Genomic DNA, 25,277 nt, shown 5'->3' with positions numbered 1-25,277 from the left:
TTTTTAAGGTGTTATTATTAAACTTATTCCAAAAATGCATGATAAACTTGTTTGTTTCCATCAACCAAACTAAAGCTCTCTAAGCGCTCTACAGTTTGATTTTTGACACTCAATTTCTTTTTTTCTCAATTTTGTTGCAATATCGTTTTAAACAATTCCTGATGAGTCTTCAATTAAAATCCTCAAAAATCACGATTTTGACTCCGCTATACTTATAATAGCCAAATCATTTTCACCTCAACGTTGAAATATTATATTTTACCTTAATATTTGGAATACAAAAAAAAACCAAACTCTTTATAATCGAGTCCAAAATTATATATATATAACTTGAATCAGATATAATCGAGTCCGACCTGTACCTGTACAGATTTTCGTGAAAAGTAGTAGTTTTGTTCCTTATCGTAAAATATTGTTGTTGTTGTTGTTTTGAATTATAGAGACTTTGAGCTGTATGACAGTCATTCGTATCTTTATTCCCCTTTACACACCGGAGCAACCACTCAAAGTTACACAATACTTGTAGGTAATCATTTCAGGTGGGCGCAGGCGCCTCTTTTAGGTTACCCTGGTACATGATACCAGGGTGTAAGCGTTCAAATTTTGAATGCAGTATCAAATGTACTGAATCAGGTTAGCCTCTTTAAGGAAATCCAGAGTATCTCTTTCTTTCCGTGTGTCGTTCTGCAAAACGACATCTAGGCCACCGGTTAAGCCGTACCTCCTACGAAGGTCCGCAGTTCGCATGGATTCCGTTAGAATATGCCCCACCATCAGGCGGGTGCCGCAACAGGTAGGGGGCTCTTCTTTCTTTGCTAGGGAGTTATGAGTCAACCACGTATGCCCGATGCGAAGACGCGAGAGAATTCGCTGTTCATACGTGTTGGCTCGGTCCCTCCATTTGCCGGTTGATGCTTTAATTCTACGAAACTGCAGGTCCCTTTCACGATTCCATTCAGCCTCCCAAGTGAGGAGAATGGAATTGTTCGCCCTTCTAATGAGGTCCTTACCAGGTATAGAGGGAAATGAACAAGCAGATGAACTCACAAGATGCAGCGAAAGCTCTCCCTTCACTGGTCCATAACCATTCTGTGGAATTTCTGATTGTGTGTTGAAGAGCTGAAGAAATGGGAAGACCGGAAAGTTACGACCAACTGGATGGCTGTACAACTTAACCAGTCAAATAAATTTATCACGCCGAGTATTAAAATTACTCAACAATTGCTGAGTCTTAATAAGAAAGACTTCAGCACATTCACTGGTCTTTTAACAGGACATTGTCCGAGTAAAAACTATCTCAAAAAAATAGGTTCATTCAAAAATGATATTTGTCGCCTTTGTAATGCCGAAAGCGAAAGCTCGTGACTTTTGCTCCGCAATTGCTCTAACAAGACGCAAACTTCAATACCTTAATAAAGCTATTCTGGGGCCCGAGGAAATTCGGTCTGTGTTGCCAATAAGAATTATAAATTTTATCAAACAGAGTATTCCTGATTGGCACCTATCTCGCTATAGCCTTCAGTCTACTTCTTCATCAATGCGCAGTAGATAAGCTTGAAACGTAGTAGAAAAAATGAAGGCATACCATAATAGTTCAAAATAATAGACGTGGTTCACATTCAACAAGGGAAAAAATGGCTCTACTTCAACAAATGCGCTACGTAGGACGATTCTGTTGCTTCCATTTGAAAGATGAGAATTATAGTGACTTTCAACACTTTTTGGCTAGTTCGTCACTTTTTTTACTTTAATTTTTGGAAGAATGTCGGGAGTGAGAATTGAACTCGTGACCGTGAGCGTGAGAGGTACGGATGTTTCCAATACGTCAGATCGCCTCCAACAGGATATAGTTGTGAAACATCTTTATTGGTGAATTTAAATAACATTTTGGAAGTGAAAAACTTAAAAGTAAGTGGTTGTTAAGGTGTTATTATTAAACTTATTCCAAAAATGCATGATAAACTTGTTTGTTTCCATCAACCAAACTAAAGCTCTCTAAGCGCTCTACAGTTTGATTTTTGACACTCAATTTCTTTTTTTCTCAATTTTGTTGCAATATCGTTTTAAACAATTCCTGATGAGTCTTCAATTAAAATCCTCAAAAATCACGATTTTGACTCCGCTATACTTATAATAGCCAAATCATTTTCACCTCAACGTTGAAATATTATATTTTACCTTAATATTTGGAATACAAAAAAAAACCAAACTCTTTATAATCGAGTCCAAAATTATATATATATAACTTGAATCAGATATAATCGAGTCCGACCTGTACTCAGATTTTCGTGAAAAGTAGTAGTTTTGTTCCTTATCGTAAAATATTGTTGTTGTTGTTGTTTTGAATTATAGAGACTTTGAGCTGTATGACAGTCATTCGTATCTTTATTCCCCTTTACACACCGGAGCAACCACTCAAAGTTACACAATACTTGTAGGTAATCATTTCAGGTGGGCGCAGGCGCCTCTTTTAGGTTACCCTGGTACATGATACCAGGGTGTAAGCGTTCAAATTTTGAATGCAGTATCAAATGTACTGAATCAGGTTAGCCTCTTTAAGGAAATCCAGAGTATCTCTTTCTTTCCGTGTGTCGTTCTGCAAAACGACATCTAGGCCACCGGTTAAGCCGTACCTCCTACGAAGGTCCGCAGTTCGCATGGATTCCGTTAGAATATGCCCCACCATCAGGCGGGTGCCGCAACAGGTAGGGGGCTCTTCTTTCTTTGCTAGGGAGTTATGAGTCAACCACGTATGCCCGATGCGAAGACGCGAGAGAATTCGCTGTTCATACGTGTTGGCTCGGTCCCTCCATTTGCCGGTTGATGCTTTAATTCTACGAAACTGCAGGTCCCTTTCACGATTCCATTCAGCCTCCCAAGTGAGGAGAATGGAATTGTTCGCCCTTCTAATGAGGTCCTTACCAGGTATACCCATACTGGTAATGGAGCCTCTCCGCCCTTCGTTAGCAAGCCGATCGGCTTCCTCGTTCCCCGGGATCCCGGTGTGACCCGGAATCCAACATAGGATCGCACTACTTCCTCTCAGCTGCTCTTCAATTTCTTGAATAATGGGGTGTTTGATAGTATCACCCTCTACAGCTTTGAGGACGCTCGCCGAATCCGAACAAACAACGACGCTATCAGCATTGGTGACGCTCTCTAATGCCAACTTAATGGTGAGAGCTTCACACGAGAAGATGCTAAACTTATTGGGGACTCTCATGCTAGTCTTAGCATTACAGTCGAGTACCCCAATGGCTGATGCGTCATCAGTGACGGACCCGTCAGTATAGACAATGCGTTTGTTAGCAAAGTCAGTACGTAGGGCCTCGTTCACCACCGCTTGCACCTTCTGGGGGTTATCCCCAGCCCTAACGAACCGTTTTACCCTCCAGCTGATGGTTGGAGGAACGGCATCCCAGGCTCTAGGAGAGCATCGACTTAACCGCAGGGGGCGAGGCAGTATCTCCACCGTTAGGGTTTGATATTTTTGCCTGGCCCTAACCCCGTCTGGGGTATCAAGCGATAGGTTGGCTGGGCACTCCTCCCACCTGACTAGTGCATGGATCATCCTCTGCACACATACCATCTCGAAAGGTGGTTCCCCTATCTCAGCAAGTAGACTCTTAATAGGACTACTATAAAACGCACCCGTGATTATGCGAATTCCGCTGTTATAGGCTGATTCCAACATTTTAAAATATTTATCCGCTTTACTAGCGAGGATGATACCGTACACTAGTCGTGGGATTATCCAGCTTTTGAAAATATTCAATAGGGAGTCCCGTGGGCTGCCTTTCAGCCTTCCTTTAATCGCTTTTAGAACGTTCAGGTGATCCGCGATCTTTTTCTTGACCAGTTTTGCATTTAGCTTGAAATTCAAGTTTCTATCAATCGTGACTCCGAGGAGTGTAGAGTTGAATCCCTCTGGGATAGCTTTCCCATTCATAAAGATAGGAGCTCTTTGTGCACCCCTGGCCCGTCGTCTTATTGACAAAATACTTGATTTCTCTCTAGAAATCGTGATCCCAACTTCTGCAATCGATTCCTGGATCTTTGCACTAAGCCTGATGATATTAGAAGTATGTCATCCGCATAGAGGATAAATCGTATTTACGATCTACGTTCGTAGATCGTAAAATATTAGACCCTTATTTTTATTAGGGTGCCCATTTCCATTAAAGAGTGGTCCGAAAAATCAATTCAACTAGCTCTGTTTGAAAATACATAACACTTGGGAAAAAAATAGATTTTGTTTTCGTGATGATTGTGTGAATTTGTTTTTTTTTTTAAGTTTACATGGTATCGGGATCAAGGGCGCTTTATAGTTTTATATTTTTGATTTATTTATCTATTTATTTTTTTAGAGAGTTAAGATTTTTCAAAGTTCAAAGATGTTTTTTTCATATTCAAAGAAGACTAGCCCGTTGGCTTCAATTTTATATGCCGATTATCTAAATCGATTCAGTGTTTCAAAAGTTATAAATTCTTGAAAAAGGTAATTTTTGGAAAAAGTGCCAGAAGTTGACTTTCCGGACCACTCTAGAATGGAAGTGGTCACCCTATTAAAAAAACGGGTCTAATATTTTACGATAAGGAAAGTTATAAAATTTTCATGAAAATCTGAGTACAGGTCAGACTCGATTATATACAATTTTAGGCTCGATTATATACAGTTTGGATTACCTTTCACTAAAGGTAATATTTATTTGTCCGAAAAGTTCGACCTCATCTGGTGAAGGTTGTATGGGTCCCGCTCAATTGGTCAAAATAATAGTAATAATAAAAATAATAATAATGCGACTTGTTCATAAGCCCAAAACCATCGTTTTTGAACCAAACCTGAAAAAAAAGATGAAAATTCAAATTAAAGCCTTGCAACTACTTTGATAAGGCTTGGCCACAGTTTACCTCATTATTCTACCTTAAAACCTCGAAAAAGTTGTGGATGGAGGTGAGCTTTTTCAACTAACTAACCCTTTCGAGATGGATTTTTCAAGGAAAACGAAAGGGGCAGGTTGCATTTCTAATATATTTTGGGTAAAGAAAATCATCCGTACAAAGTTACAGGAAATATACGTCCATTAGTTTTATAAATATTATGACAAATCGTCGCTCTAATTTCTTCCGTATTCTTCAAGATGATCTCGGTTTTAAAAACATATATTAGAACCTATAAGATCACTGGAACATCTTTGATCCGGTTTGAGAGACGGGTGGGGTATATATTTCCCACTTTTTTGTATATAGAGAACTAATAAAAATATTCAAAACAGAGCTAATAAGATAAGACCTGAACCTTACCGACTCATTTCGTATACATACCTCATCCAATTTTTAAGAACTATCTACAAACGATGCTCCCGTGCAGGTTTCTACGCCTAGTGGGCTTCTTAATAGTAAAAGGTTGTGATACTATATTCCAAAGAATAACAATAGAGAACCAGTCACAAGGGAGCGAAAAAACGAATAAACTTAACTGGGATATATGTGTCCCACCAGCCTCGAAAGAGTTGAAATTCACCGCAGATACACAGCGAGAACGATAAGGCAGGTATGACAAACCGCTGGAGGAGCTGGAAGTTCAAACCTTCGAACTGTAAAATCCATTCAATAACCAAAACATGTGCCTCTCGCTCAGCTGCAGTAGCGTCTTCTCCAGCTCTCCAGATTGAGCTCAGTGTAGCGTAAAGCCGTGTTTGTGCGACCCGAAGGCCAAAACAAATTAACACCATCGAAACGATCGATCTGCTGTGGCCCCAAAATCATGTGAGAAACGTAAACATGTTTCAACCCCAACACAAACACCGACCAAAGAAGCTCCTCTGTTTACTACCACAGCGCAGCTTTCGTTAGCCGGAGAAGCTTTTGCGTGAATACAACAGAGAGCGGAAACTCTCGCGACTTCTAAGGGTGAGTATAAAAGCTTGTTTGCTTGTTTCTTCTCCTTCGTTTGTTATGAACTGGAACAAACCGGCAAAGCAGTGACTGTTGCAGCAGGCAGGGTTCTTATGTTGCAACATAATTCGCCTGTCGCGATAGGTTAGATCGTTAAAAGTTTCTTGCTGAATGAAACTCAGCTGACGTTTTATAACAAAGATGAACTTTTTTGTACACTCAAAGTCTCGCTTTACGATCATCGTGAATGTCACTCAGAAACAAAATTATTTTTACGACCAATTGTTGAAAAGTGACAAAGATTACTTTATCTCACCTCGAAACGTGAAATGAACTTTTCTCATTTACTCATAAATCATGTTTACGTGTTCCGGTCAATATTTCTTTCTTTAGTTTCAAATGAAATGTATAAGAAAAGTTTTGTTTTCGAACTTTCCATAGATTTAAAAGAACTCGATTGAAAGGATGGACATAGGTTGGAACATTCTTTCAACGGAATAATTTCGTTAGTTCAAGTGACAATCCAGCCAAAGACTGAAAGTCACTATGATACGGCAAAAAAGGCATTTGTGCCATTTTTGGTCAAATATTTGTTCACAACGATTGATCGATGAGCTAGTGCATTATCGTGGTTCAAAATCCAAGTGTTATCCTTCCACAAATCTGGCAAAAATTTCTTGTGCCGAAACATTGGAAGTGAGGCGTATGAGAAAGAAAATTCGTCGCAAACGGCCAGATTTGTGGAAGGATAACACTTGGATTTTGAACCACGATAATGCACCAGCTCATCGATCAATCGTTGTGAACAAATATTTGACCAAAAGTGGCACGAATGCATTTTTTGCCGTATTATAGTGACTTTCGATCTTTGGCTGGTTTGTCACTTGAACTAACGAAATTATTCCGTTGAAGGAATGTTCCAACCTTTGTTCATCCTTTCAATCGAGTTCTTTCAAATCTATGGAAATTCGAAAACAAAATAGACACAAAACTTTTCTTATACATTTCATACGAAATTAAAGAAAGAAGAATTGACAGGAACACGTAAACATGATTTATGAGTGAATGAGAAAAGTACATATCACGTTTCGAGGTGAGGTAAAGTAATCTTTGTCACTTTTCAACAATTGGTCGTAAAAATAATTTTGTTTCTGAGTGACATTCATGATGATCGTAAAGCGAGGCTTAGAGTGTACAAAAAAGTGCATCATTGGCAGGCCCATTTCACGAAATAACACGTTCACCAAACTTAATTTTCAATAATTTAAATGTAACGTGCTCTGTATGGCAAGTGACACCGTCTTTTTGAAACCACATATCATTGATATTGAGATTTTCCATTTCGCGACAGCGCTCTCCATTGACGGTAACATGACGGTCGATCTCATCGACGAAGAAATACGGCGCAATCATTCCTCCAGTATGAAAACCATACCAAACAATATTTTTTGCGGATGCAATGGTGTTTCATTTAGCCAGAAATGAGCCTCATCGGTGAAGATGATTTTGTGTTAAAAATCATCATTTTGAGCCCTTTTATATATCGAATCGTGGATTCGAAACAATCACTATCACTATCACATCGAGCAAAATCTCGTATTTTGTAAATCGAAATAATCTCGCACCGAACTCGATTTCATGTGTTGCGATTGCATATAATTGGGCGTTTCTAAAATGTTTTTCAAAAGAAAATATCAGGGATGCAAACATAAACAAAATCATTCTCTAAAGATACGCGACAAGCAAACCTAACTACTCGAAAAATTCTGGAAGCTGCACCGATAGCTATCACTCGCTCGATGCTGTCGAATTGCTTGGTATCTATAATAGCAAAAAAGGGCTAACGAACAAAATTCTTATCGCCTCAATTTCTATTAGGCTGTCAAAAAAGTCCTGCGGTATTTCCGCGAGGTGTCGTTGTAAGCGCGTAGTTCTAGTTGTATTCATTGTATCGAGTCATACTATAGCTTGTTGGAAAGGTATTTTTGCGCGTTATAATATAGTCGTTGACAGTGTTTTGTTTGGTTAAGTCGTTCGTGAGTTACAGTGTCGCAAATATGGAGCAAAATAAAGAGAAAATCTGACATATTTTACAGTACTACTATGACAAAGGCAAAAATGCATCTCAAGCAGCCAATAAAATTTTTGCAGTTTATGGATCCGATACAGTTTCCATTTCCATCGCACAACGATGGTTTCAACGTTTTCGTTCTGGTGTAGAGGTCGTCGAAGATGCGCCACGCTCCAGAAGGCCTGTCGTCGAAAATTGCGATAAAATCGCTGAATTAGCCGAGAAAGACCGGCATAGTAGCAGCCGTAGCATCGGCCAAGAGCTGGGGATAAGTCATCAAACCGTTATTAACCATTTGAAGAAGCTTGGATTCACAAAGAAGCTCGATGTATGGGTGCCACACACGTTGACGCAAAAAAACATCTTTGACCGTATCGACGCATGTGTATCGCTGCTGAATCGCAACAAAATCGACCCGTTTCTGAAGCGGATGGTGACTGGCGATGAGAAGTGGGTCACTTACGACAACGTGAAGCGCAAACGGTCGTGGTCGAAGCCCGCTGAAGCGGCTCAGACGGTGGCCAAGCCCTCATTAACGGCCAGGAAGGTTCTGCTGTGTGTTTGGTGGGATTGTCAAGGAATAATCTATTATGAGCTGCTTCCCTATGGCCAAACGCTCAATTCGGACCTGTACTGCCAACAACTGGACCGCTTGAAGGAAGCACTCATGAACAAGAGGCCATCTTTGATAAACAGAGGCCGCATTATCTTCCATCAGGACAACGCCAGGCCACACACCTCTTTGGTGACGCGCCAGAAGCTCCGGGAGCTCGGATGGGAGGTTCTTTTGCATCCGCCGTATAGTCCGGACCTTGCACCAAGTGACTACCACCTGTTTTTGTCCATGGCGAACAAGCCAGGTAGTCAGAAGTTAGCCACAAAAGAGGCCTGTGAAAATTGGCTATCCGAGTTTTTTGCCAATAAAGAAGCAAGCTTCTATAACAGGGGTATTATGAAGTTGGTATCTCGTTGGGAACAAGTCATCGAACAAAATGGCGCATATTTGACTTAAAACAGATGATTGTAACTTATTTTTTGAACAAATGAAAATTCAAAAAAAAACCGCAGGACTTTTTTGACAGCCTAATATAATAGGTCCCTTTATTCAAGATTCGCCAAAGCTTAATCGGAGAAGTTTCGGCGCTTCATATGGTCAAGTGGTTTCATTTCTTGAGTCAATTTGATTTTGTAGGGATGTAACCCAAGATCTTTTCGCAAAATATACCACAATGAGGTTTGGGAGATGCGCAAATCATGAGAAAACCGTGCAATTGACAGATTTGGGTAATTTCGGATGGGTTCTTTTGCGGCTGCGATATTTCCGTTGCTTCATGTGGGACGGCTTCTCGTTGGCACGAAAATGTAGACACAAATGTAGACGAGAATGTAGGTCACTCAAAACTTTGGACTCACAACCGGAAATGAAAGGCGTAATCTTACGTCAAAAATGTTTTTATGCGGCGGATAGGAACCGCATAAAAAACGTTTATTTACTTATAATTCCGTTCGAAAACTCATAATTCCGTTCGTGAGTTCCTTTCTATTTTAAGACTTCTAAGAGATTTGGCATTTTTTTCAATTTGAAGACATTTCGGTTTTCAAAAAACTCTGAATTTAACGGCTGTGAAATTTTGCGTAGGGTAGATTTACGTGGAAATCAACATTTTTGAGAAAGTCCCGTTTGAAACTTTGAGGTAACTATTTTGATTGGCACTCTCTTGTACACACAGAGTCGGTGGTTGATCTCGAAGTATGGAACCCATAAAACCCCTCAAACAAAGAAACGCCATTTAAAGTCTCTCTACTTCAACCCGTACACCTAATTCGACAACATTGATGATGGAAATGGATATCGTTGAAGATGGATATCGTTGAAGAAAGAGTCTAACCAAGCCAACGCATCCCATGCCATTAAGTTGGATCGCTTACTACGCGTCCAAAGGAATTTTATAAATACTATCTACCGACAAGATATACCTCGTACGACACTGGTGTAAAAATTGAATGAATAAAAATTATATAAATGAAATGAAGTGCATATAACCTTGCATACAAATCATTTCGTTTTCACCGTTAAGTGACGTTCGTGATCAGGCCCTTCATATTTAAGCATTTCTGAATTGTTTCCCAAAGGAAAATATCAGGAACGCAAACCAAAGTGAACCAATTCTCTAAAGGTAAGCAACAAGCAAACGAAACAACTCGAAAAATTATGGCAATTGCATCGATAGCTTTCACTCGGTCGATGCCATCGACTTTACTCGGTATCTATAATATCAAAATAGGGGTAACGTGTAAAATTCTTTTCAACCAATTTTTTTTGCATTCAACCAAAGCGATCCATGAACTCACAATATGGCTCCGGCGAAAGTGATCGTTTCCTCCAAGAAGGCAGATACGAATCTTTAACAAGTTTTTCTGTTTCGAACAGCTCCTGGAATCAGATGTCGTAGGATTGTAACTTTGAAAAATCATATCTAAAAAACGAAAACAATGACATCTCTGATATTGAGGTATGTAATGAAAAAATCCTCAGCTTTCAAGAAAAAATATTAAAACAATATAGCGCCCTAGTCCATGATAACAATAAAAAGCGACTACAATCAATAATTTCGAAAATGAAATTCATTTTTTTTAATAAAGGGTAACCCATTAGCTTTAATTTGATATGTCGATCATCTAAATCGGTTCAGTGATTCAAAAGTTGTGAGTTTTTGAAAAAAGTCATTTTTGGGAAAAAGTGGAAAAAAATATTTTTCGAACCACCCTAAAATGGAAATGGTCAGTCTAATGAAAAAATAAAAAAGTACGGGTCTAATGTTTTGCGATAAAGAACAAAACTACCACTTTTCACGAAAATCTGAGAACCACTATATCGGTTTGGTATGGAATGGCTGTATATATACAGACCCGTTTTTTTTTATTTTTTCAGTAGGGTGACCATTTTCATTTTAGGGTTGTCCGAAAAATCAAGTATTTCCTCTTTTTTCCAAAAATTATTTTTTTTTCAAAAATTCATAACTTTTGAACTACTAGACCGCTTCAGATAGTCGACATATCAAATTGATACCATTCACCTGGTCTTTTTACTACACCTGCAGGAAGTTCGATTTCTGTTCTCGTTATTATTGATTGTATTGGTTTTTTTATTGTTTTCGTAGTCCCGGGACCAAGGGCGCTATATTTTTATTATATTTTATATGAAAAGCTGAAGATTTTTCACATAAGATATGTCGAAACCAGAAAGGTGTTTTTTTCGTTTTTGAGTTATGATTTTTCAAAAAAAAATCATTTTTTCCCCAGTTTTTCCCACTACGAAAAATCATAACTTTTGATCTACTAGACCGATTTAGATGATCGACAAATCAAATTAAAGCCAATGAGCTAGTCTTGTTTGAAAAAATATTACAATCTAAATAAAAATGGATTTTGTTTTCGTATTTATTGATTATATATTATAGCTTAAATTGTTTTGGGACCAAGGGTGCCATATTTTTTTATATTTTTTTCCAGAGCGCTGAGGTTTTTTCACATAATATATCCGAATATCAAAGAGGTGTTATTTTTCGTTTTTAAGTTACGATTTTTCAAAGTTAACATGTTTTCGGTTTTCGTTCAATATTTCTTTGTGACTGGACTGGATGTATGTGACTATAACCCAATTAATTGACAAGTATGTAGGCTTTAATTTTATATGTCGGTCATCTGAATCGGTTCAGTAGTTCAAAAGTAATAAATTTTTGAAAAAAGTCGTTTTTGGGAAAAAAAGGAAAAAATGATTTTTTGGACCATCGGGTAACTTTGAAAAATCATAACTCAAAAACGACAAGGAACGCCTCGCTGGTTTCGAGATATGTTATGTGAAAAATCCTCAGCTTTCAATAAAAAATATAAAAATATAGCCTTGGTCCCGAGACCATGAAAACTATTAAAAAACAAATACAATTAATAATGACAAAACCAAAACCTGAAATGTTTGCAAGCGCATCTTTCCGATAATGACTAGCTAATTAGCTTTAATTTGATATGTCTACCGTCTCAATCGGTTCAGTAGTTCACAGGTTATGAAAATGTGAAAAATGTTATTTTTGGAAAAAGGGGAAAGTCGATTTTTCGGATCATCATAAAATAAAAATGGGCACCCTAACAAAAAAAATAAAAAAATACGGGTCTAATAGTTTGCGGTAAAGAAGGAAACTACCTATTTTCACGAAAATCTGAGAACCACTATATCGGTTTGGCATGGAATGGCTGTATATACATACCATTCATGAAATTAGTCCAGAGTCGTTACAAAATACTAATGCGTTGTGTTGTGTATATTGTGTATCACTATATTATGTTGAAAGTTAGCATGTACTTGGTTCGCTCTGGCTGAAAAGAGAACGAAGTTTTGCGTGTCTAGCAGCAACATAATTTTGTTTTTTTTTCATTTTCATAAAAGTTCTGAATCAGAATTTGACGAACATGTGTACTTACAGCATGAAAGGGAGTATTATGTTAGACATCCTGTTTGTACAACGTGAGCGATAAAATGATAGATTTGATCAGACACAGTCAATTAGTGGGAACCCAAACTTTAAATTGAAATATCTCAAAATAATGTTTTTGGCGCTTGGTTCGTTTTGGCATAACCCTGACCAAAAGTAAATGCAGTATTTGTAGTAAATAAATGAGTATTTTTTCTACAACGAATATTTTCGATGGTACAGATTTTTGGACGAAAAAGTAGATGAGGAAGATTTTTAACCGCTCTGGTACAGATTAAAATGTGGCAACACTGCTTGTAACCCACTTATTAACTACCAAGACGGGATGAATGTATGATGTCATAATGGAAATCGGAAAAGCACGATCGTCAAATTTGTCAGTGTCAGGTTTTTGTGAATTTGAGTGATATGATTAGGAGATACGAGTGAAACAATCAGGCTACTGTTGATCGTCTTATTTTATTCTAGTGAACTTAAACCAAAGTTATCTATATTGTTTAAGGAGCAGAATAAGTGTTGCCTTCGTGGTGGTGTAAATTGTTGACTTGAATGATTTATTTGTTAGCGTAAGGTATTTATTATTTCATAGCTGGATTATTCTTAACCGTAGTTCCGAAAGATGCGGTGAAGTTACTAAATCAGTTTGGTTTGGTTACACGATTTTTATCTGTCCACGGGAACTGCACTATTTACATGTAAAGTTGGCCGCCAGTGGCCACCATTCGGTTTGGATCTGCTTATCATAGGAAACAGAAGTATCACACAAAAGTTTCGGATTTCAGTGTAATTTTGAAGTTTTCGTTTTCCGGAAGTGAGAGACTGAAGCATTGAAATATATAGGTAGGAGAAATTAATTTAACTTATAATTAGTTTCAATCTCATTACAACATTTTTCCTGGTCTCAACAGTTGAATTGAAATGAGCAGTCCATTTTTTTTTGTTTTATGTTTGTTTTGGCAGAGTGTTCTTGATTTTATTTCAAACTCACTCTTCTTCCAGTGGGCACTTCACACCTATAAGCTTATTAATTTCAACAGGACAAATGTGATTTATTTCCTGAGTGTTACTTTCTAGCATGCTATATTTCCTAGCTTGACAGCCTTGCATTCATTTAACTGCGATAGTAAAAAGATTTTCCAACGTTTCTTCCATCGGTTGACTTGTTGTCGTGCTTGCTAACATTTTGATCTCTCCACCGTTTCCATGATTTCTATAAAGTGGAAATTAAAAGTAAACTGTTTTGGCTATTCTGGAATATTTCACAATCGATACCTGGGTAGCTCACATGAATACAAAACGTAAAAGTATAAAGTTACATAATTTATTTCCAGCGTATAAAAATAAAACAGAATTATCGCTAGGTCAGAAATGCAGAGCATATGTGGTTCAAACAATACTAGTCTGTTCAAAACAATCAAACACAGCGCGCGCAGTTCACACTAAAAAAGATTTTGTTGTTATTGAAGTATAATTTAAAAATTTTCTGAAGTTTCATAAATTGCCCTACGCCCTCTCATAAAATCAAGCTTCTTTATTAATAGCTCTGTCGTTTGAGGAGGAAAACCAATCATCAGCGTTGTTTTTAGTTATGAATTGTTATCCGCTTCATTATCGTATTCTTTTGTTCTCATTGTAGTAATAATTAATTAATAAATATAAGACATTTAAAAATCCTACTAACAATCCTCTTGACTCTTTCGAACACATCTTGCTACTTTCCGCTTGAACTCGGGATACGCCTCTCGCCATTCCTTTGCTGCATCGACATTCGCCGGCGACTCGTCGTTCGGATCGGCCAGCATCGAGATCACTGATATTAGGATGGTCTCTACTGTGTGCACCGGCAGCCAGCGCTCGGACGCCTTTTCGTAGCCCCACTTGTCATCGCCAGGCTCATGCAGGATGCTGATGCAAACGTCACCATTGCGATCGATGTTCGGGTGCCAAATCTCTGTGACGAACTTCATTCGTGGTGGCCGCAGAGGGTATTCCTTCGGGAAATGCAGGTGTGCCTTGAAGAAACCGCCCTCACTGTGGGAAGAAAAAGAGTAAGTGAAATAATACGGGCGCGAGTCCTTATGGCGGGTTTACATTAGGGAGATCTATAGCTATAAATGGATTTATTCACGTGAAAATAGGTGTAAACGGGTGAGAATAAATATGATACACTTATTCGAGATATATATAACTTGAATAAATTCAACATATGTAAACGCTTGTGAATTTCTCACTGGTGAGAAATCACTAAAGTTGGATGCAGTTCTACTTCAGGTGAATAAATTCACCGAAGATGTGAATATATTCATTATGAAAGTTCACGCTAGTGTAAACGGTTGATGCGATTTCTATAAATCTCATCATATTTCTTCACATGAATATATCCCTAGTCTAAACCCACCCTTAGTCACAAGCATTGCACTATTGTATGTATTGTAGTGAAATAGGGCTTTTTATGATCTAATACTCACTATAACGTGTCTGGAGGTCCGATGATGAGGACTTCCCATCTGAAGATGTCATTGTCGTCGATTAATCCGGCCGAGAATCCTTCAACTGGGTTTTTGCTAAGTTCTGAAAATAGAAAATGATAAAGGTATTAGGAAAATTGACGCGATTTTAAAAATTTCTTAAAAGTTACATCTAATTAACAATGCGATCATATTTTCCCCAACGATTACGAATATGGATACGTTTGTTACTGAAGGCGCTCACATCGATCGAGAATATTGACCCACAAACAGATAACGTTGATCCGCGACTCTGATAGTCATCGACTGTTTCAATAGCACAATAGCGTTCTCTGAAAGTATTGAAGATGACACATCTCCGATTTTTCTGCTCTAATGTTATTTTTTTATGCATTCTTTGACATTGTCTCTACAGACCATTCGCAACTTTTACCGCCATGTGAAAAACTGTGGTGCATCCTGCGGAGACAATCTACAGATTCATATCTAAAAGAACGGACCGAACACTAAAGGTGAACACGTAAAGATCCGGACACGAAAATCTTGTTGGGATTTTTTTTTTAATTTAACGCTGGGATTGAGTAGTTAAGTATTGAGTGACATCTTTCCAAGTCCGACCAGAATAGGCAATCCACCGCCTGCTGCTCCAGAAAAATCAGAAGACCGGACAGTCCCATAAATAAAGTTTCGCTTTTCAATCCACAACTGTCGACTGTTACCCTACAAGGAGTTTTTGGAGTATTTCGGAAATTTTTGAAATGGAAATGGAATTTTGGAAATTCGACTTGATTTTATATTTTTTCGGGGCACTTTTCCAATTAACCGAGGTATGAAATTCCCGCCCAGGAATATGATCGAAAACTGCGGAGTAGTACGTTTCATTGTTCATAACCACGTAATTATATTTTGTTAACAAATTCTCGGAATCTGGGTCTTGAAACTTTATAACAAATTGCGGACCGCTCGCGAGATTTCTCGTGTTTCGCGTTCCGTCTGTTACGGATGGATCACGAAATAATCCGTGTTTCCTACACCTGAAGGTTGAATTCTTGGTTTGCCAAGAATCTAACAAGGCCTACCGATGGCTCGCCTTCGTTTCATCCACATTAATGTGTTAATCAAGTCCTCTTATTCGCTTTTCAGATCTAGGATTGCGAGAAATTTGCCTTTTTTGTCGCTTCGCTTGGCGAAAACTTCGGGTTCCTCTTGAAAAAAAAACTCACTACTTTCGCATGTATTTTCGGAGCCGTTGGCTCTGCCGGTCTGCCATCAACCGTTTACACTAGCGTGAACTTCTATAATGAATATATTCATATTTTCGGTGAATTTATTCACCTGAAGTAGACCTGCATCCAACTTTAGTGATTTCTCAACCAGTGAGAAATTCGCAAGCGTTTACATATGCTGAATTTATTCAAGTTGTATATACCTCGAATAAGTGTATCATATTTATTCTCACCCGTTCACACCTATTTTCACGTGAATAAATCCATCTATAGCTATAGATCTCCCTAATGTAAACCCACCATAACAACTGAGCTTCGTATCCACATTGGTTGCGCGTTCGCTTACTAAGCGATCGATCGTATGTTCCAATCCTAGCGCCCTCAATTAACCCTCTTGGTGTTGTTATAGAACAACCACTTCCACGCAGCAATCATTAGTGATGGAAATCGATTCACAGTCGGATTTTTGGCCTCTCTCCATCTCCATAGCTACTGTGTAATTTACCATATGTATAGATACGATGAACATGTAACATGTAGGGGAAATCAAGGAAGAAACGGCACCCTCTAATTGTTCCAGTTGAAAGCTATTTTTTGCAAATTTTCCGAAGCCTCCTGCACACACTTGCCATTTCTTACGTTTCGAGCTTATATAACTGCGTTGCTGTCGAAACAAACAACAATTAACATCGACCAGCAAATAGGAAATAGTTCGTGTAAAATTTCGTAGTAGAATTTAAGCGTTTTTCTCCGAAAATTTTGTGAAACTCACTGCTTGAGCCTAACTCATATCAACTCATTATTTAGTGTATTCTGCGAGAAGGTATGTGGTTTTGTTTCCTCTCGATGCTCAGAAGACTTATTTTGAAATTTTGAGTTCATTCGGAGTGAACATTCAGTCAGAGTATGATCAACACTGACTTCATGTTTCTGTGCGAGATGTGTCTTATGTTTAATTACAATTAATTTTTTATGTTTTGTAGATGCCTCGTGTTCCGCCGTGGCAACGGCTAAATTGGTCGAAATGTACTACGAACTGCTGCCCCATCCACCGTATTCTCCAGATTTGTCCCCGTGCGCCTTTTTTTTTGTTTCCAAACTTGAAAAAAGGACTCGCCGGGCAGAAATTTGAGTCGAATGAGGAGGTATCGCCGTAACGGAGACTATGTTGAGGAATAAATCACCACTTTTCTAAAATTTGTTTTTTGACGTAGGACTACGTCTTACATTAAGGGGGCCAAATCAGAAAACAGGTCACGTTTTTATGAAATAAAGTTAACGTTAATAAATATTTTTGCTGCGAACTGATTTTAACGATTTGCATACCAATAGAATCTGAATTGTTCTAAGATTTGTTTGATATGCTATACATTACAATCCCATAGTCTGTAACTGGTTTCAATTGATGAAAATTGGAAGGATTCCCATTTCCCCATACATTTGTTCTGTCCATTTGTGTGCTTTCCCGAACAGCTGTCAATAACGAGCAACTTATGCATCCGCTAGAATAGAAACAGTCGGAGACGAATGAATCGTTGAATTTAAAGTCTCCGTAAATAGAGGAAAAGAAGAAGAAGAAGAATAGAAACAACGAAGGGGGATAGCGAAAAGAGAATATTTGGGAAGAAAGCTGTTGCTAGCGTATAAGTATTGCAAATTCTCAGAATCTTTCTGTGCCCGAAACAAGGATCAGCTTATTCTGCTCGTTTTGTGTTTTATGTTTCCCCTCGAGCTGTGACACAAGCGAATACTTCACTTGAAATTTATGGCTGCAACTGTGTGCGTCTGATAGATGGTTGTTGAATAGCGTAGTCCTACGTCCTTAGCGGTCGTGTCTCGGATACAACCTTTCGAATTTTTTTTTGTAGGCTAAGTTCTTATTGGACTGCCCTCGTATGTGCATGTCTACTGCTGGTCGCCATTTCCCACTGTTCTTGATTTTTCCCAGAAAAAGACTATACGCATCTTTGAAAAAACTGAGCTTCTTTTAGGACTGGATTTACGTAACCCATCAGGGTATATGACTGCTGAGCTATTCGATACTTGGTTCGATCACTTTTTACAGAATGTTCATCCAAAGACAGAAGATCCAGGGCGGGCATTCCTCGCAATTTGGCTGAGACAGAAAAGGCCAACGTTAATCACGTAACTGTTTAAGTGCTACCACCCAACCGAAGTAACAACCCCTTTTAAGACCTATTACGCGCCAACGCTGCTGATGTATCACAATCAAGGACGAGTTATTGGGCTTTATGAATTAGCTCAACGGATAGGCACTGCATTTGTCAAAGCAGCTACAATCACAGTGGCGCTAATGGATTCAAAAAGACTGGATTGTGGCCGTGTAATCGCGAGGTGTTTGACGAGGAATCTTTTATGCCATCATTGGTAACAGATCAACCAGAAATAAAACCCCGACCATCAACATCGCTACTGGAGAACAAGCTCGTTCCTGTGAATCCATCTCAGCATAATCTCTTAACCGTTAAAGATCAACCTGGACATACAATGTCGAAATCTGTTGATGTTTCAGCTCACAACAATTCAAATCTAGATTCGTCCTTCGAGATGCCACAAACAGAAATTATTCCTTTGCCGAAAATGATTCAGTCAAATAATACGCGGAAGCGTTTAGAACAGTGATTTTCAACCTTTTTTGCTCCATTCCCCCCTTTACGAAAATTAAACCCAGTGCTTACCCCTTATCAGTATTTTGTAAGAAAGTCTGTAGCATATCAGTAAAATAATGAAAGAATACAAACAGGTTTCGAATTATATCCGCAACAAATTTGATTCTATACTTGTATCTGATTACAAAGAAGGTAAAGTTTGGCAAGTCAGTATGGCACCTGCACCTGAACTATTTCCGCCAAAATCTTAATTCTTGAGAACGTTGTCGAAAAGCACACCTCATGTCATGTGCGATATCCACTATGTTACGGTGTTTTATTTCCATCAGCAGCATTGTAGGAAATTTAAATTCCAAATCTTGTTTTTTGATATAAGGAAAATTTGCTCAAGTTTAACTTATTAGAAAAAGCCTTGACAAATGCTGTACAATTTCCTTTTTTATGGTCTTCTATGCTGTTTCGTCGTATGTTCCATCATCTTTCACTGACGAAAGCCTTTCAAACATTGTGAAGTTGTTAAATTGAACATTACATTTCAGATTTGGAAATGTTTGCCGAGAATCGCAAATTTTAGCGTATCCAATTATGTTTTTGTGGCAATTTTTGCTAATCATTGTCATTTCCAAAGCGAAGCACAATTCCCCCTTTTTATTGACCGAATTCCCCACCGGTTGAAAACCAGTGGTTTAGAAGAAGCGAACGCGTTTAGAAAAAGCGGTAGAAATCACCTCTCAAAAATGAAAACAAAGTTTGACTACTGCAAAAGCGACGAAAGAAATTAAGGCTGTTAACCGTAAGCGAACTTCTCAAAAGAAACCGAAAATTAGGAAAGCATCTGTAATCTCGAAAGACTTCCTCTGCGATTTGTGTGGACTTCGTTTCTCGGACTCCGGCGTTGGCCGAGAATGGTGGATTCACCACAAATGTGCGATGTGGTGTCACATTCTTTGCTACGATATGAGTGATTCAGATTGTCGTTTTTGCTCTTAACATGTTTTATATTTAAACCGATAGTTCTTTTCAATGAAAATACATGAATTGGTTTGTTTTTTTTTAAATAATAAATACTAAAATACTCTTTCGTGTGATCAGACACAATCAGGAGCCAACCATTCAGTGTGTCTCACTCAGAGCCATACAATTTCACTTCAATTTACACATCGTCATTCAATAATGAGCCTTTATGCTTCCAATATGCTGCAAACTCGTGCAGACCGAATATAATAGTGCTACTCTCTGTTCACGCTCAATAAGCTGAATAAAGAGAATATCACTCCATCTTCATACATTCTCGTTTTGCTTCACGTCCATTTCTTTCATTCTTTTCACCGAAGCGAAATTATCAAATCGTCAAATGAATATGATTGGTTTTTATAATGAATGAAAGTGTCTGATGTCGAATGGATTTTTCTTTGGAGCTCGAACCGTACTCACTGAAACTAATGAAAATGACGGTGTGAAAGAATGTGCAGCATGCCAGCAGGCGTAATCAGCTATCGGCGTTAGTTGTAAGACCAATATGTCCTCATATGCCTCATTCAATTCCAACCCTTTTGCTCCTATATTCCGCTTGAGATGTGATCGAACACCACAACATGCAACAGTAATGTTACCCTGCTGGAATTTGAAAGCATACTTTCATAAAATATACGTTTATCTAAATAAATGCAGTGTATATCTATTATCCAAAATTCTGGATACTCTTCCATATCCGCACTAGCACGAAACATTTTCGTATGCTGCTCTTCTTTGTCGTAGCACACTTCGATACAGATGGTTTCCTCTCCTTGTATCAAGCTGTATGTTTATGTGTGTGAAATCAGCATTAGGCATGAATGATATCCGCTCGTTGTGTTATGCTAGCTCACTCGCATCTGTGTTTTCATTCTATTCTATTTTTGGTTTCAGCCTCTAGCTCTGATAAGGGCCCTTGTGGAAAGAAACTGTATTCCATACTCCTCCTTCACCCGACAAGGAAACAATCCTCTCCCGCTCGACACTCTGCGGCAACTATGTTGCTTTGATGACCACCAAACGAGAAGTGGTGTGGATTCGAATCGCGAATGGCTTATTTAAACCAAATATGTTAAAAAAGGGACGAAACTGTTGCTCGTTATTGACAACTCTGTTCGGGAATGCACACAAATCGGCAGAACAAATGTATGGGAAAATGAGAATGCTTCCAGTTTTCATTAATTTGATCTGTTTAGGCATTAGTGGATTGTACTGTATAGTCTATCAGATGAATCTTAGAGAATTTCCGATTCCAAGCGTGTTGGTTCCTAAGCGGTTCAGTTGTCGACTTTGTATCATTTTTTTAATTCGAGAATGATTTTATATCGTGAAACATTTTTTATACGAATTTTTTTTTTGTGCGAATCGGTTGCATGACTTGTGCGCCCCTGTATTACTCGACATCCAGTCACGGCGGCTATGCTCCAATAAAAAACGAAAAATGAAAACGATGAAAAATTAATCAACATCAGTTCATTTTGAAAATCCTCCCCAAAACACCAAACTTCCCCCTGGAAAGTTGCAAGTCGAGTAATAACGTGACACGTTATTGAGTGTTTTCAGACTCGGATGAAAAGAAATTCAACCTGGATGGTGTTGCTTTGTACTCCAGGGACTTACAGAGCGGGTCACTATATGACGGTAAACACACAAACCGCATATCTGATGTGATGAAATACAGGGTGGCGCAAGTCAGGCAACCGATTAGCACAAAAAAAATCGTATAAAAAATGTCTCACGATACAAAATCTTTATTCTCGAATAATAAATGATATAAAGTCGACAACTGATCCGCTTAGGAACCAACACGCTCAAGAGTTGCAGTGCGATCGTTGTAAATTTTAAAATATGTATCTTAGTAAACGTTGTATAAGGTTGTATAAGAAGATTCAAACTAATATTAACCCTTTGCGGTCGTTTGTCTGCTCTCAGCCACCACAGCGACAAATCATACTGAATACTTTATTAAACGATGGTTTAGTTTACAATTTTTCTGAATGAATTTTGTGGTCTAGTGAACTTTTTCCCGAATGTATACGGAGTTTCTATAAAAAATAGGCAAAAGTGCTCGGTATAAACAAAATATTATTAGCGTAGAAAAATAACAGGATCTCTTTCAAGGGAAATCAATTCCGACCGCGGGTTAATAATTCTTGTACTCATTTTTTTACGCGGGGGATACGAATTAAAACAAACCGTGTTAGTTCGAAAATTCGCGTAAAGAACTTGTGTAAAACTACAAAATGGATATTGGTTGCACAAATGGATATTGGTTGCAAATAAATTATCAGCTTTGTCCAAATACAAAATGTTTCAACTTTAAATCACGATGAAATATTTTCTAAAGTAGTATTCGTGATATGCATCTTTCTTGTCTTTGATGACTTCTATGTAGACAACATCAATTGAAAAAGTATGTTTTTCGTCTACAGAAAGATTGAAATTGCCTGATATAACTGTAATGAAATAAATAATAATTAGCCGAATAACAAAGTAAGGCAATCGAACTGGTCTGTTATTCTTTTCGAAATAGAATTTCTTCCAATGGGTGATGAGTGAGAAATTCATTCCTCCGAGTTTCACAATGACTCAACAAGGAAAATATTTATATCTCAAATCTTTAACTGGCAACTCTGTGGTATTCTTCATTTTATTCATAGGGCCCACCCATGACTACTGAGCAAAATTCTTCAATATGCCATAACTTTATTTTCTCTTGTTCCTTCTTTCTGGAGGAAAACACTGATTCATCTATTCATACACATCTTCGCCCCCTCTCAAATCCCATCCAAGTTGAAGGACGAACAAAATGAAACCTTTAACATATGCGTATTTGCACTGCACGTTGAAAAATAAAACAGGACATGGCGAAAAGGAATCAGGTATTGATTTTCATTCTTCTTTCTTCTCATTTTTTATTCTTGTTTCGTTGCCCTCGCCTACTCATTTTCTCGACTAGCTGTAACGCAATGACACGGGAGAAAAATTAACTCTCCCTACCTGATAAACATTCCCGGAATCCACGGGGATAATCGCAAACCGACAAATTCACATCCGAATCCTAACAAATAACGCTGTCAACAGTCGTTCCTATTTTTAACTAGATCTTGTACTACAGAAACTACTACAACCGAGAAAGGTCATTATGCGCAAAAATAAGCAACAAAAAAAATTGCCAGACAGCAAAATGCCTCTTCGAACCCTACCATCTAGAACATTTCTCGGTGCGCAGATAAGTGCTAAGAACGGAATATATTATTTAACATAAAATCACTTTTTTTTTACCTGCCAACTGTTTTTTCAGCAGCAACGAAGACTGGGGTTCTGACATTTAAGCTGAACGGTTAAAGTTGGCTTTCACCTAACACTGCACAAAAATGTCGATAGGGTCTTTCTTCCTCTCGTTCCGGGTTATAAATGTTGTTTTCCTGCTGCTGTCGATCGATAAACCTGTGCTTATCCTCCCGATGCCTCCAGGTGTGATAAACGAGAAAATCGATTTAAGAGCAACTACTTTCCTATTAACAAAGGTGCTTTGTGAATTTATCGCGAAAACTAGATGGCTGCCAATGAGCCAAATGAACGATGTTGAACTGCGAACTTGCTATACTGTATGTGTGTACTGCGGAAACGTTGGCTGCACTGTGCTACCGGCTTCCGGCTTCTATCAGGCACCGGCTTTAAACTTATCTTCTTTTCTGTCAAAAAAATATTTTGCTGTCAAATTCATTAAAATTTCGTTAAATGTCAAGGTATATCTCAGGTAGGGCAGGTAGCGAACTACTGAAGTTTATTGAATGTTTGTTGTAATGTGAGGTTCTTGCTCTTGAGAAATGTTTCTTTGAAGTCATTATTCACATTATTCGTGGGATCAATCAAATGTAAAATGAATTGACGATAAACTTGTATCAGCGTATTTCTAGAAATACGAGAAAGGCGGAGTAGGACATTAACAATATTAACAACAAAAACAAGTTGCACAACATTGGTGAAATAAAGCATATCCTCGCAATCGTGGGTTCAAGTATATATCAAACTTTATGCTTTATTTTGAGTTAAACCAGAAATTTGGGAAATTTATTATTATTATGAAGCAATATCTAGCCAGCTTAGATACTACTTACATCCTTCCATCGATTTAAAGCTGAACGACAATTTTAATATCTTGATGCACCCATCTAGAATGTCTTGTTGCAACTATGCGATTGTTCAGGACCTACAATTAAAGCAAAGCGAATTCATATTTTATGACAACAAAAGCTTGGGAAGTTCAACCTATTTCTTTGCAAATGATTCCGCGTTTCGTTCTGATTAGTTGGTGAAAAAAACACGCAAAAATTCGAAGAAATTTTTCTGCCTTGTGAAAGGTTGAAAAGCAGCTTGAAATGGTTTGTAGAGATACGAAAGTAGTAGCAACGGAGCTGTTTCGGATTGAGCACAAAAAAGTGATGCCGTCTCTAATTGCATTGAATATCTATGTGGGACAACAAACAAACCTTGAAAATACTCACAATTCCATGCTTAATATGGCATAATAAAAATACTCATAAAAATATAGAGCTTCAAGCCATCTGAGGGGATTCCAGTTGCTGTTTGGACATCTGGCGTACCTTGAATGGCTCGATTCCAGGACTTTTCTGTTGGGTGTGAACCACTACGTCCATTGTTTTGAACTACTGCCTCTCCTTTTTTCTACAGCGCTTCACTGCTTACTTTCGGTAATTTCTTTAACTCATTTTTTGGTTTTCTGTTCTTTTTTCCATTCGAGTCCCACAAGTAGCCACAGGAACAACAGTCCATCATGGAATAGTATACGGTGTGGGTTCTCTTACAACTTGTATGCTTCGTTATCGATAGAGCATTTTTAAATAATCCATCTCTAACCACGGATCCCTTATGTTTGTCAAGTACTTTGTGAAGATTGGCATTGCCCTTTTCAGCAAAAGCATACTTATTCGAACGCTACTTATATCGCTAAGTTGCGCCAAGTTCTATAAAATAGAAAAACAAAGCACGACAGTTAAGGTATAACAATTTCGGTACGTTATTCTTGCGTGATTTTCCAAATCTGATAAATGTGGTATGTAGCTTACGGAATGCTTAACGTAATGCAATCAAGAACTCAAAATTTTTAATTTTGCGACTTGTTCCCCTCTGACCCGATGCATGGGGGAAAAATTGAATTCTTTTGGATTGGTATATCCATAAAAGAACACTAAACCAGTGTTCAAAATACTAAAAATATGACACTGTCTAACAGCACCCCAGATCACCTTGCTATGCCACAACAAGACAAGATGTGAAGTATGTGCTAACTGGAAATAATTTCAAAAATTATCATAGCAAACAAGATTGGAATTTATTTGGATTTTTTTTCAGAAGCTTCGGATCAACCCGAATGTCCTGGAAAAAAGGTAATAAAAATGGCAGAGTTTCGAGCGACATTACATGCGCTGTCATAACTATTTCTCAAGTAGTGA

The 25,277-nt window shown here is 38.1% G+C and overlaps 2 protein-coding genes across 2 annotated transcripts; both read right to left on the bottom strand.

Moving 5' to 3' along the window:
- Positions 1–2,527: 2,527 nt before the first annotated feature.
- LOC129774134 (uncharacterized) lies at positions 2,528–3,949 on the bottom strand. Its single transcript, XM_055777832.1, has one exon. The coding sequence runs from the start codon at positions 3,947–3,949 to the stop codon at positions 2,528–2,530; it is 1,422 nt and encodes a 473-aa protein (XP_055633807.1).
- Positions 3,950–12,899: 8,950 nt separating this feature from the next.
- LOC129778665 (ubiquitin-conjugating enzyme E2 G1) lies at positions 12,900–23,455 on the bottom strand. The gene is made up of 3 exons (XM_055785714.1): positions 23,083–23,455; positions 14,928–15,030; positions 12,900–14,490 (listed from the first exon to the last, which is right to left on the bottom strand). Exons 1-3 carry the CDS (start codon positions 23,126–23,128, stop codon positions 14,136–14,138), a joined length of 504 nt encoding a protein of 167 aa, XP_055641689.1. The 5' UTR covers positions 23,129–23,455; the 3' UTR covers positions 12,900–14,135.
- Between the last annotated feature and the right edge of the window lie 1,822 nt (positions 23,456–25,277).

The sequence above is a fragment of the Toxorhynchites rutilus genome, chromosome 3 (assembly GCF_029784135.1).
Source record: "Toxorhynchites rutilus septentrionalis strain SRP chromosome 3, ASM2978413v1, whole genome shotgun sequence".
NCBI classification, from domain to species: Eukaryota; Metazoa; Arthropoda; class Insecta; order Diptera; family Culicidae; genus Toxorhynchites; species Toxorhynchites rutilus.
The sequence above is the reverse complement of the archived record's forward strand: the minus strand, read 5'-3'. Positions and strand labels throughout refer to the sequence as shown.